At 38.5% G+C, this 14,426-nt stretch overlaps 1 protein-coding gene across 1 annotated transcript in view; it reads left to right on the top strand.

Moving 5' to 3' along the window:
• Window positions 1-14,426, top strand: part of SNX7 (sorting nexin 7) — a 127,738-nt gene that overhangs the window by 72,370 nt on the left and 40,942 nt on the right. Inside the window, exon 7 of the mRNA XM_006830929.1 lies at window positions 886-972. Within this exon, the coding sequence (XP_006830992.1) occupies window positions 886-972 (87 nt within the window). The remainder of the gene's footprint in view (window positions 1-885; window positions 973-14,426) is intronic.

Here is a 14,426-nt window from a genome sequence, read left to right as displayed (position 1 = left end):
ACTCAGGATTTAATTTTCAGCCTATTTCCTTTTTAGTCTTCCTGTCCCACTCCACAATCCCGGTTCTGGCTTTTTTCCTAGTGATAAACAGTTCCGGGCTAGCTGTGACCATTTTGTCCTGCCGTTTGGTTTTAAGTGGAAACTATCCCTTTAAATTTTGAGGAGATCTGTGCACATGTGTAGTAGAACCCTCCAAGGTTGGGGTTGTGGTGTCCACTTGCTCAGGCACCCCCTCTAATCACCAGAATGTAGGTGCGCAGACAGCTAGATACCAATGAACAGATACCAAAAAAAAAAGTCACAACACCTGTATCTCTGTGGTTCTGTCTTGCGTCCATGGCTCTTCTGATCCTTTCCCTGCTTGGTCTCACCCAAGATGGTGGCTCTGGGAGCAGCTGAGTGTCTTGAATTAGAAAGTAATGGATTTCTTGCTTCTGCTACAAATTCCTCTAGCTGTAAGCCTTCCAACCTTCTAAATAGCCCTTTGCATATGGTTCAGAGTTTTGGGACCATCTCCTGAGGCTTCTTGGTCCAGTATTCTGTGTTGTTGCTGATGGAGCTCCTTACTGCACTTCCACCCGATCAACCATCTTGTTCTCCTTGTTTTAACTTTATTCAACTTTAATTTGAACTTGCATTTGAGCAATTGATGATGTGTAATGCTTGAAAGAATAAAATATATATTGGAAAATAATAAAACGATTTATGAGAAAATTTTAATGCATACATCTTGATTTAGCTTTTAAAGATTTTTTTTCCCCTTAAAAACATTATAACTCCTAATGATGGGTTGGGGAGGAGGAACTTTTTTGTTATAGAAACATCTTATTGAAAAGTTTCATAAAGCTAAATATAAACTTTTGTGCTGTGTTATTTTATATGAAGGGTGTTATGAGAAGGAGAGATCAAATACAAACAGAACTGGATTCCAAAATTGAAGCTTTGACCTACAAAAAGGCAGATACTGATCTGGTAAGTTTTAAAGTTTCTTGATATCATACAGAATCCTTTGTCAGAAATTTTACAGTAGCAATGTAGAACTCAATTACATGTTTGTTTCTAAGCATTCAGAAAATCATACTAGAAATTTCTTCCAGTGAATCTATTATTGAGTCTGCAAGTTTAACAAGCATGCCTTTCTGCCTTCTTGAGTTGTAATGTTTCTTACTCAGAGGCAAGTACAAATTCTTTTAAAAAAGGATCTATTATGTTAGAAAAAGAAATGGAATATGCCCAGAATTTTTATAGAAAGTTAATAGGTAAGCAGTAAATAAAATCTACTTATTGCTTATTTTATATTTATATAAAACAACTTGTTGTTCCTATACACTTGGTCTATACATGAGGCTTTGTTTTTTGGTTTTTTTTTTAAGTTTTATTGTGAATTGAGTGATAGTTTACATGGCAGAATATCAGTTTTTCATTCGTTTCATTACAATGATTACAATCTCCTCTGTGCATCATCATTCAACAGTATTTGCTCCTATTCCCTCAGGGGTTTGGTTTTGTTGTTGTTGTTTTTGTTATAGTTTGGATCGTGGTGGGGGGTGGAGAGATGTACACAAAAACACTCAGGAATATATAATGATTTATACAACCAAGGACACATTCTGCAAGCCTGCCTCCAGGCCACCAGCACCTGGTGCCAGCACACAGCCTTTCTCTTTCCATGAGTCTAGAGTCCTCAGCTGCTCTCTCTCCATGCCCTCATCTCTGTCTACATAGAAGGTATTTTTATTTGAATGTTCAATGCTTAAAACATTTTATTAAATAAATTTTTAAACATACAGTAAAAGACTTCCTATAATGCAATGAACTTAAGTATTCCAAAGGATATTATTTTACCCACAAATAGTATCTATATTTAATTGCATCTCCATATTTTCTTAATTATTCTATCAAATTGATACAATTTTTTCATTGTAAAACCAGGAAAGAGTCACAAGGTATAATAACTTGTCCAAGTTCATATAGCTCTTAAAGGGCAGAAGTAGAATTAAAGGTTAGCAGTATCTTTTGACCCACTTCTTAGCCCACCAAAGACAATATTGTCTCTCAAAGACTAAATATGTTGTTGTCATTCTTGTTAAGTGCCGTGAAGTTGGTTCTGACTCATAGCGATCCTATATAGGGTTTCTAGAGCAGCTGGTGAGCTTGAACCGCTGACCTGCGGTTCAAACTGACTTTGCAGTCCAATGTTTTAGCCCACAACACCACACCAGGACTTCTAAAGACTAAGTATAGAGCAGGGGAACATTGATTATTATTTTAGTTAACGTCTGTTGAGCGTTCGGAAAGATGCAGTCACATTTAAAAATTTTTTTTTATTTCAGAATTTAGATTAGTATGGAATACTGTACTGAATATAAAAAGCCATTTGCTGCAATGGTTAAGTGCTCACCTGCTAACCAAAATGTCAGTAGTTGAACCCACTAATATCTCCAAGCAAGAAAAGACCAGGTGATCTGTTCCCAGGATGATTACAGTTTAAGAATTCTTTTGGAACAGTGTACCCTGTCCTTTGGAGACCTAATGTGGCACTGCAGGATAATGTACTGGACCGCAAGGTTGCTTTGAACCACAAGGTCAGCAGTTCAGACTCACCAGCTGCTTCTTGGAAACCCTATGAGTTGGAACTGACATGGTAGTTAACAACAACAACAATCCTGCCTTTATAGGGTAGCTGTGAGTAGGAATTGACTAGATGTTACAAAACAATAACAGCAACAACTGTATTGGGTTTCAAGGGTAAGTCAACAAGTATTGCTACTAGGGTTTCAGCTCATACATGCATGAGTTTATTCCAGACAATGTGTGCTTAAGCCTGTCTCTGAAATCTGTGGATTGTTGCAAACAAGTTCTCTGAACAATTCATGTGTGTTAGTCTTGTTGTCAAGTGCTGTCAAGTCAGTTATGACTCAATAGTGACCCTATGTAGGATTTCCAAGGAGTGTCTGGTGGGTTTGAACCACCAGCCTTGTGGTTTGCAGTCCATTGCTTATCTTACAGTGCCACACAAGAACTCCTTTGTCTTGTTGGTTGCTGTTAGTAAATGCCAATGAGTCAATTCCAACTCATAGAGACCCTGTACAGGGTTTATGAGTAGCAGCCGGTGGGTTTGAACACCAGCTATGTGTTTTACAGTCTAGCATTTATCCTATAATACCTCAAAAAAAAAAAGATACTTTATTTTGCCAGGGTCGGGGGAGAGTTAGAGGTTGTTGTTGTGAAGTGCTGTTGAATAGGTTCCAACCCTTAACGACCCTGTATGGGGTTTCCAAGGAGCAGCTGGTAAACTTAAACCGCCAACCTTGCAGTTCAAACGGCTTTGCAGTCTGGCACATTAACCCACAGCACCACACCAGGACTCCGAGTTAGAGGTTAAGGCTAATTAAAAATTTTTAACAAAACTCAAATGGCCATCTTCTCAAATCATTGAAGCTTTACAATAAGTTTATTGGCATGCTGCCCCACATAAAACAACATCTTTTAGATTAACTAAGCACTTTAAGGAAGGTCAGACAGACATCATATGTGAGCCAAGATCATGAACCCATTGACTGTCAACTATTGATGCATCAAGTAGCTGTGGCTGAAGTGCAGAAACTGATGGAAAAAAACAGTAGAATGGCCACAGGGGGGATAGCTACTGAAGTTGAGATCACACATGGCTTAGCATTTTAATTTTCAAGCGAACAGCTTAGCCTAAATTTCAGCTGGATGGGTACCAAAAGAGTTGTGCAGGGATCAGTTAACTTAAATAGTCTTTTAAGCAAGATGAAAGCTAATGAAGATTTTATGGGGAGAATTATAACCAGACACATCTTGGCTTTACAAATACAATCGAGAGAACCAGGTTCACTCAGGAAAGTGGCTTCTGAGGTGATCTGCTGGGCCAGTGAAATTCAAGGTGGAGAGATCAGCTCAGAAGGTATACTTACTGTTCTTTGGGATTGCAAAGAGGAAATCTTAATAGATTTTCTCAAATGCCACACAGGACATAGGTTGTCCTATGAGAATTTACTTGAGAAACCTGATCCCATCCACCCTACAACTCTGATCTTGCCCATTCAGACTTCTTTTTGTTCCCCAAACTCAACATTGGAAAGGAACATGATTTGAGTCCTTCAAGGACAACAAAACTCCCGTTTTGGCCTGGTGTAAATTGAAGAACACATAATTCTTCAAGAATTCCTAGAGAGATGGAGATACTGCCTTCAGAAGTCTGTACACCTAGATAGAAGATATGTGGAGAAAGAAGAGTTTTGCATTTTGATATTGTTTACTAATGGCTTTTATGATTCTATCGAATACCTTTTGACTTACCTTCATGTTTGTGTCAGGTGAGTGGGTGAGTCCTTGAACTCTCCCCTAATTAATGCATAGTGTAATAGTCCACAGCCTGACTAGGACTATTAGCCTGACTAGGACTAATAGAGCATAGCAGACTAGAGTCTGCTTTCCTCTTCCCTATTTTAATTTTCTTTAATAGCTTTAATCACTTGCCAACATAATATGATTTTCTTTACAGTATGTTCCTTTTACCCTCCACCTCTAGAATCCAAGCACTTAAAAGGCAAGAAATTTTTTTTTTTTAATATAACATCAAGATTTTATTGCTTTAATAATAAAACAAGATGACGCTTAGAACTGGATCACCTGGCCCTTTCTCTTCTTATCTCCTCCCAGTTCAAAATGTTTGCACCTCTTAATAGCCAACATCCTCTTAGATCTGCAGTTTGGCTCAACACATTCAAGCCGCAACACAATCTTCTTTGTAGTTTTAGCCTTCTTCCAGAAAATTGGCTTAGTCTGTCCACTGTATCCACTCTGCTTCTGTCATAACGACGCTTTCCCTGGGCATACAGAGAATCTTTGCTCTTCTTGTATTGTGTCACTTTGTGGGGTTGGTGCTTGCCACACTTCTTACAAAAAGTCCGGCAGGTTTTAGGAACATTCACCATGTTTGCGGGAGCACTACCGGCATGAAAAGAAGGTGGAAAGCAAGAAATTTTATTTTTTTTAATGAGGTGTTCCAGCCTTTAGAACTGTGCCTGGCAGTTACTTAATACATATCTACTGAATGAATGAGTGAATGAATGAATGTAAATTACAGTGACTACTCTGATTTATGAAAACATTGCAATCTAAGAACGAAGTCTCAGAATAGCCAGGCTTTATGAAAAATACTGAGACTTTACTAAATAGTAATTAATAATTAGATTATGGATGTAGCTTTTACTTACCATGTTTCTTAACTCTATTTTCTAAACTGAAATTCAGTCTCCTGAATGGAATGTGAGTACAGATGGTGGACTACTGTGGACAGAGTAGGAAAAATGAATCTAAGTAATAGAAAATGCTAGACCAAATGAACTAGTACTTGAGGGAAAAATCATCTATATTTTTACCTCAAAGAGAAGGTTTGTTGTTAAGTGCCATGGAGTCGGTTCTGACTCATAGTGACCCTGTATATAGTTTCCTAGAAGTGGCTGGTGAACTTGTACTGTCGACCTTACTTACAGTCCAGTGCATTAACCCATAGTGCCACACCAGAATTCCATAGAGAAGGGTGGTTGTTGTTGTTAGTGTCATCAAATCAATTCCGACTCATAGTGAGTATAGGGTTTTTCAGGAGTGGCTTACCCGTAAGCTTGAACCACTGACCTTATGGCTCAAACTGAATTTGTAGTTCAACGCATTAACCCACAGCACCACACCGGGACTCCAAAAGAAGGGTGGTGTTTGTGTATAGTGTATGTGCTGTGAAGTCAGTTCCGACTCATAGCAACCCTGTATAGGGTTTCCGAGTCTGTAAATCTTTACAGGAACAGAAAGCCTCATCTTTCTCCTATGGGATGGCTGGTAGTTTTGAACTGCTGACCTTGAGGTTAGGAGCCCAATTCGTAACCACTACACTACCAGAGCTCCTTAAAAGAAGGGTGTTGTTGTTAAGCGCCATTGAGTTGGTTCCAACCCTTAGGAACCCTGTATAGAGTTTCCAAGGAGAGCTTGGTGAGTTTTAACTGACAACCTTGTGGTTCAAACAGACTTTGCAGACTTATGCATTAACTCACAGAGTCATACCAGGACTCCTAAGAAAAGGATTGTTGTTGTGAAGTGCCATCGAGTCAATTCCGACCCATAGTGACCGTGTATAGGGTTTCCAAGGAGCAGCTGGTGAGCTTGAACCACCGAACTTGCAGTTCAAATGACTTTGCAGTCTGATGCATTAACTCACAGCGCCACACCAGGACTCCTAAGAGAAGAGTAGAGAGTACCAAAGAACATCTTTTTTCCTTTCAGTAAGAAACTTACTGCTTTTTAGGTAGTTGTATAAAAATTATTGAGGCGCACAGTGGTTCTGTAGGATAAACACTGGACTGCAAACCACAAGGCCAGCGGTTCAAGCCCACCAACCTCTCCTCAGGAGACCTAAGAGACTTTCTGCTCCTGTGAAGATTTTCAGTCTTGGAAACCCTATGTTATTGTTCTTGAGTGCAGTCAAGTCTGTTCTAATTTGGCGACCCTGCGTAGGGTTTCTGAGAAGTGACTGGTGGGTTTGAATTGCCTACCTTGCGGTTCATACCAACTGTGGTTATCCTACAGTGCCACTATGAGTTGGAACTGACTCAACAGCATTTTAACAATAGAAACAGTACAGAAATTATATCTCCATCTCTTGAACTTTTGAATTTGTTTTTTATTTATTAAATAATTCTTAAAAATAGTAAAATTAGTGCTTAGATAAAATTTTATTCTTGGTCAACTACTAGGAAAAATACAATATTTTAAAGTTCCAGGAGAAGAATAAAATAGCTTAAAACCCAAGCATCTGTTCAGAATGGCCTGTATTCAGATTTTAAAATGAAAGGAAGGTTTATTGGGATAGTTCCAACCAAAAAACCGTAGGGTAAAAAATAACTTTGGCCTAACTATGGCTAACTTTTTCAAACTCAACTTAAAACAACCTTAGCTTTTCCCCCCTATTTATTCTCAAATACCTTATTTTTTCTCTATCAAAATATCTTTGATGCCCTCATTGTAACCTAGTGATGTGTGTGTACTTAGCATTTCATTTGTTTGTATCATGTACACTATAAAATATTTAATATCTAAATTATTTGCCAAGTTGTAAAGTTGGAGAAATTTTAAACTTTCTTAACTTGCTACGGTTTCCTCTGTTTTATTTTGATGTGATGGTATGTTGATTTTCCTTGAAGTTACCCCGTAATTAATTTTTCCTCCTTTAAAAAGTGTTTTATCTTGAAATCTACTTAACTTCTGTGCCATTTGGAAGTTCTGTATGTACACCATTTCCTCTTTGTGCTTTGTAGGTGACTTCATTATTAATTGATAGCTTTGGTTCTTTGTTTTCAGTCTTGTGCTCCCAGTAGGTATTCAGTGCCTGTTTCTAAACTTTCCTCTGAAGCTCAGGGTTCCAGGATTGTCTTCTGTGTCTGTTGCCCTTGATCTCTTATAAGTGTGTCTGCCCAGTCCACCATCTTGTCGGAAGTTTACCTAGTTACCTGCTTTATATTCTGTAGGATCCAGTCAAGTAGGATTTGAAAACACCTATTTAACAGAGAGATTGAAATGATCATCATCATTATTTTCTGTTGCCCATCAAAACAGATGCTTCTTAAAATGTGTAAGCACTGATTTAATTATTTTAAAATGATACTATATTTAGGTTTTCAAGCAGCTGTTTGTTTACATATGTTCTCACATCCAAGTTTCTGTGTGTTATGATAGAATCTTTGGAAATAACCTTCCAGGGTTACTCTAAAAATGCCTCTGTTGTGATTGGTCACAGTACAAATGAAGAGAAGTTGCTTAGAAATATGCAGGATAGGGTCACCATGGAAACGCGCCCTTGTGAGGTCCTTCTAAGGAGCAGTCCTTTGCAGTCACCATGGCGACCCTGGCAGGGAACCGAATATAGCAATCTAGACTGGTTGTTTTCCATGGTAACCCAAGGAAGGCCATTTTTGAGACAACCCTGGGGCCATTTCTATGGAGACCTGCTGAAGCTGACTTCAGAGGCCCGATTAAAATCACCTTTGGGTGAAATAGTGTATTCAAACCCAGCAAAGTGACTGATAATGAGGGGGTCAGTGTGATGAAGCTCTACCAAGAAAGTCGAGGACTAGAGGAGTTATAATTACTGGGCAGAAAGATACCAGTGTTATATAACATTTTAAAGGCCATGCTAAAGAAATAACCTTTATATACACTTCTTGGTTTACTAATACAAGGCTCTGGTCTTTCTACCTTGCCTATAATGTTTTGAATTGGCAATAATGTCATTATAGTCTTGTGTTTTTTGTGAACTGAAATAATTTTTTATAGTATTCTCTTTCATTTATTACCTGAGTAGTTGTAGAATGGTCACTTCTTACCTTTTGTGGTTTACAGTTCTTGTCTCAAGGAGCCCTGGTAGTTTAGTGGGTTGCGTATTGAGCTGTTAACTTCAAGGTAAGCAGTTTGAATCCACCAGCTGTTCTGCAGAAGAAAGATGAGACTATCTGCTCTGGTAAAGATATACAGCCTTTGAAATCCTATGCAAGATCACCATGAGCCTGAACTGACTCTACAGCACACAGCAGCAGATCTTGCATCATGGCATTAAAATGAATAGGTTTAAGTTGACCTTAATAACAATAAAAACAGACGATCAAACAGCTGTACCTTTAAAATATACACAGAACACTCATCTGAAAGGAAACTAGGGTATTTAGAATTATTTTCGTTTAGACTTTGGAATTGTGTAGCGTTAGGATCAAACCCTTGCTCATCTGCTTATTAATTTTGTAATTTAAGAAAAATTGCTTCACTTCTTTTAGCCTTGTTTTATAATTTGGGGGATTTATTAATAAGTTTCCAATCTAAGAATTTAGTAATAGAATGCAAATTATCTAGATCATCATATAAGCACTTTACAAACAACAATAACAGCAACAAAAAAACCTCCACTGCCGCCATCAAGTTGATTCTAACTCATGGTGAGCCTGTATTACAGAGTAGAACTGTCCCACGGGGTTTCCACGGCTGTAAATCTTTACAGAAGTAGACTGCCTCATCTTTCTGTCTTGGATCCAATGGCCTGCCGGGGCCTTGTTTGTCATTATTAGCTGTTCTTCTTTTGATGACAGTATAGAAGCAGTCATATTTGACATAGGTCTTGTCAAATGGCAAGAAAATTGTTTGCCAGAGGAAGATATTTCAGTAAGAAGGGGATATTATGAATAACAGTAGAAACTGAAAGAGCATGCCAAACTGAGGAAACCAGGTAGATAGATGGAGAGCCAGGCTAAGGGAGAACCAAAAGTACAAGGCTGCATGCAAATGGGAAGAAGGCTTTATTTTTCACGTTTAGGAATATGGATTTTATCCTTTGGGCAGTTAGGACCCATTGAGAGCCTGAGCTGAGGCAGCAGCAGTTGAGCGTAAATTTGAGAGAGATACCAGGTGGATGATAGATTTAAAGAATGAACCACCGGTTGCCATTGAGTTAATTGTGACTTATGGTAATTGCATGTGTGTCAGACCTGTGTTCCATAGGATTTCCAATGGCTGGTTTTTCAAGATGAGCTCACTAAGCCTTTTTTCCACAGGACATCTGTGTAGACTTGAACATCCAGTCTTTCGGTTAGCAGCTGAGTGTGTTAACTGTTTGAACTGCCCATGGGTTCCTAATGAATGGAGTATAATAGTTAATGTTCCAAATGGTTAGTGACTGTAACATTTCTAGCTTGTGAGGATGGTAGGTAATGACCCTGTAAGCTGAGATATAGAATAGAAGAGGAAGAATAAATTTAGATACTTATAAAGTAACTCAACAAGAAAAAGAATTGACAAATGTTATTTATAAGAGGGCACAGTGATTTAAATGTTGGTCTGGTAACCACATGGTTGGTGGTTCAAACCTACCAGCCACTCCAAAGGAAAAAAGTGGGGCTGTTTGGTCCTGTAAAATATAGTTTCAGAAACACTAAGAAACAGTTCTACTATGTCGTATAAGGTTGCTATGACTTGGAATTGACTCTATAGCCATGGGGTTTTTTGGTTTGCCTGCCATATAACAGCTAGTGCTCCCAGTATGGAGTCCTGGTGTGACTCTTTGAGTTAATGTGTGGGACTGTAAGTTCGGTTTGAACGGCAGGTTTGGTGGTTCAAACTCACCAGCCGCTACTTGGAAACCCTATACAGTGCTGCTGTTAGTTAGAATCAACTCGATAGCACTTAACAACAACAATTAGAGAATACTGTTGAGAAAAAGCAATAAAGAAATAGGCAACACAATGTTTCTGCCTTCATGAGGTTTACATTCTACTGGGTAGAGATAGAAATAAAAGATTAATTAAAATGTGAAGTGATAAATGTGGGGGAGAGAGGAAGTGTTGTGTGGTGGTGTAATTTAAAGTGAGAAGTCAGGGAAGGTTTCACTAAGAAGGTCGATGTTTAAATAACTCTGAAAGGCCTAATAAGATCTTGAGCCGTATCAGTGTCTGGGAGCACAACATTCCAGGCATAGGAAACATTATGTGCAAAATGGAAGTATGCCTACATGGTTTAGGAAAAGCAAGTTGTCTGTTTTGCTGCAGTGGAGTAAACTAATTGAGTTGAATGAGGTACGAGAAGGAGCTGGGCGCCTAAGGCTGTTGATGTAAGTGTAACTAAGATTGTTGTTGTTAAGTGCCATCGAGTCCATTCAAACCCTTAGCGACCCTCTAGAGGGTTTCCAGGGAGCGACTGGTGAGCTTGAACCACCAACCTTGCAGTTCAAACCGACTGTGGAGTCTAGTGCATTAACCCACAGCACCACACTAGGACTCCTAGAGGTCATTTAAAGTAAATAGTATATAACATTTTTCAAATCAAATTGTAGAACAGTCACTATGGTGGTAGAGAGGAGCCCTAGTGGCGTAATTAGTTAGGCATTGTACTGCTTAGTTCAAACCCACCTGCCATCCTTGGGAGATAGATGGGACTGTCTGCTTCCATAAAGGTTTATAGCTTCAGAAACCCTAGGGCATGGTTCTCCTCTGCCCGTTGGATTGCTATGAGTCAGAATAGACTTGATGGCTGTAGGTTTGGGTGGTTGTGAAAGACAGAAGTTGATGTCTTTATTGTTTGTATAGGGATTGCAGGAAGGATAAAGCTAGACTCTAGTGCTCGCTATCCCAGTGCAACATGATAGTTTGGACCAGGATGGAAGTGGTGAGAAGCAGTCACATTCTGACTATGTTTTAAGGTAGAGATGTTTGCTGTTGGATTGGCTGCAAGTTGTGAGAGGATAAAAGGAGTCAAGCGTCATTTTGTGATGTTTGGACTGAGCAATTGGAAGGTAACGGTTAGCATTGTTTGAGTTGGGGCAGACTTCACAGCTTTAATGGGGTACATGGGGAAATCAGATGTGGACATGTAACATTGATATGCCTTTCATATAGCCATGTGAAAATGTTGAGTAGACAAATGAAAATTTAGTTCAGAGGAGATCAGTTGCAGATACAGATTTAGGAGTTATTATTAATTACCCACTCACTCACTGCCATAGAGCTGATGCTGACCCATAGCAATCCTACAGGACATAATAGAACTGCCCAGGGCTATAAATCTTTAAGGAAACAGAGTGCCACACGTTTCTCTCATGAAGTGACTGGTAGGTTCAAACAGGAAACCTTTAGGTTAATGGCTGAGCATTTAAACACTATACAACAAGGTTCCTTGCTATTAAATACATGGGTTTTAGAGCTTTGAATTAATTGAGGCCAGCCCTGATGTGGTGCTGCGGATTAATGCGCTGGACTGCCAAGTCGTTTGGAACCACAAGGTTGGTGGTTCAAACTGACCAGCTGCTTCTCAGAAACCCTACACGGGGTCATCATGGGTCAGAACTGACTGAGGGGCACTTAAAACAACAACAAAGAATAAGAATAAGAAAGAGGAGAGAGCAATCCCAGGAATGAGACTTGGTGTATTCCAGTGGTAAAAGATAATGATAATAGAGACAAAAGAGGAGTAGCTAGTGAGGTGGATAATTGGATCCATAAGATGGATAAAACATATTTAGAGTTATTTAACTTTTTACAACACTTCTCCATTCATGCAACATTTATTTAAAAAAAAAAAAAAATACCCGTATGCTAAGACTAGTCATACTAAACTTAGATCATGAAATATTTGAAGAGAAATTGAGTTGTATTATGTACTCTAATAAAAGAGATAGTCCATGAAATAGATACTTTCCTATCAAAGTAAGAAAATTCTGGATTGTAAAGGTAAAGATGTAACAATAATGAGATTATGAGGAAAACTCCTAGAGGAACTTTTTTTTTTTGGTTACAGTTTTATAGACATATTCAAAGCCAGAGCTTCTGTTTGAAAATGCTTATTCACTTTACTGCTAAACAGTAAGATAAATAAAGTTCATCTGTGGTGCTAAATAATGCTTCATATCCATTTTATTTTTATTTTACTTTTGAATGGATGATGTATAGTTTTCTACTTGAAGCAGCATTCAAATATAAGTATGAATATGAATGTATTTGACATTTAGCAACATGTTCAAAGAATCTGAGAGTTGGATCTAGAAATAATGTGGTAGCTGTGTAGTAGTGTATTTATATGAGCAAAAAAAAAAAAAAAAACCACACCAGTTTTCATAAGATCATTATAGTCTGCATTTGCATATAGCGACGTTCATTAGATGCAAACTGATAACAAATTTATTCAAGCTGTTCCTTGCTCTGTGTTACTGCTATTTTTGAACAAGTACTTTGTTCTCATCCTCAAATAGTGGTTATTAGTCTTTAAATATATAGTATTCTGTGTTAAATGCTGTACAAGAGAAAGATTGCCTTTTCTGTACCTCTAGGAAGCTTTTATAAAAATGCATAATATTAACATAGCATTTTTGTGGGAGTGGTGGAGTTAGCGTCTTCCTTTTCTCTCATATTTGATGGTTCTTCTTCATCCTCTGACCTTTTTACAAATTTCTTCATTTCAATATGCCTCAATTTCTAATATGATACTTTTTCTTTCCTCTGTTTTTGTTTTGTCTACTTGTATCTATGGGTGTTTGTCTCTCATACACTTCAGACCCATAAACATTTACCTATACAAATATTCACACAGCAGCTAAGGACATGACAGTATATCCATTGGAAGAAAGGGTTTTTGTTTTTATGTTTTTTAAATGTTTTGTTGTGAATAATGTGGTAGTTTACACGGTAGAACATTAATTTTATATTCATCCTATCGTATATCGTTTTATTACCATGGTTACAATCCCCTCCATGCATCATCAACCAACCAAAGGGTATATGCTACAAGCCTGCACCCCTCTCCCCGCCCCCCAGTTGTCAGCACACAGCCCCTCTCCCTCTCAGGGTCTAGAGTCCTCAGCTGCGCCATCTCTTCACGTCATCGTCTCTGCCTCCATCTCTAGCTTCACTGCTTTTCTGGGTTGGGTTCCACTCTCCGCTCATTTCCCTTCATGGTCCCAGGGACCTCCGCTCCTACACAGCAAAGTTAATCACTTCCTTCCTTGCTACAAAACGTCTACTTTTACATTTCCAACCATCACAATCAGCCCTGTTAACAATTATTCACTACTGTATCACAAGAGACCTATCTGCATTTCCAAGATAGGGATTTTTTGTGTGCATTTTTTTCCTACTAGTTTATTCTAGTTTATCTTTGGCTAGAATTGCAAAAAGTCCATAATCATAGGAATTGTCTTAGAATGGCCATAATAACCCCCTGGAACAAATAACCTGGAGAAAAATAACAAAAACTAGGACTCTCCCAGGTAGTAAGAAGGGGAGTAAGGATAGATTCTGGGCAAACAACTACTAAATATCTGCCCCTCAGCCTCCCTCTCCCCTAGTTCTATAAAGGAATATTGACATCATCTACACAATAACTGGGTAGAAATTTGCGATGGATGAATGAGTGATGCTTTAATCAGAAAGGACCTTAGCAGCCTTCTCTTCCAGAATTCATTGTCTAGAATCCCTCTTTTTATAACCACACTGGCAAACCTCACTCATATCAGGACTTAATTTAAGTGGTAGGGCAAAAAAAAAAAAAAAAAATCCATGTTCTCCTTTTTCTATAAACTTGTAAAGTATAATAATGACTCTTCACATAGCAAAAGAAAGAAGCAAACAAAAAACACCCCAAACAGGGCCACCTTATGAACAGGAGTATTTTAAATGTGGAATCTGTATTTGGAATTGAAGGACCTTGCACTTGATCATCGGAATGGCATTGCAACTACCCCTGCCCAAATCTCCATACCCTCACCCATTGTATACTCTCCAGAACTGTACCCAGACCATAAGGCCTTTAAATACCCCAGCCTGTAAGAGAACAACCAGGCTCTTGGTCTCCTTTGGTGACTTAAGAGTATTTCATCC

The sequence above is a fragment of the Chrysochloris asiatica genome, unplaced genomic scaffold, assembly GCF_000296735.1.
Source record: "Chrysochloris asiatica unplaced genomic scaffold, ChrAsi1.0 scaffold00002, whole genome shotgun sequence".
NCBI lineage: Eukaryota > Metazoa > Chordata > Mammalia > Afrosoricida > Chrysochloridae > Chrysochloris > Chrysochloris asiatica.
The sequence above is the reverse complement of the archived record's forward strand: the minus strand, read 5'-3'. Positions and strand labels throughout refer to the sequence as shown.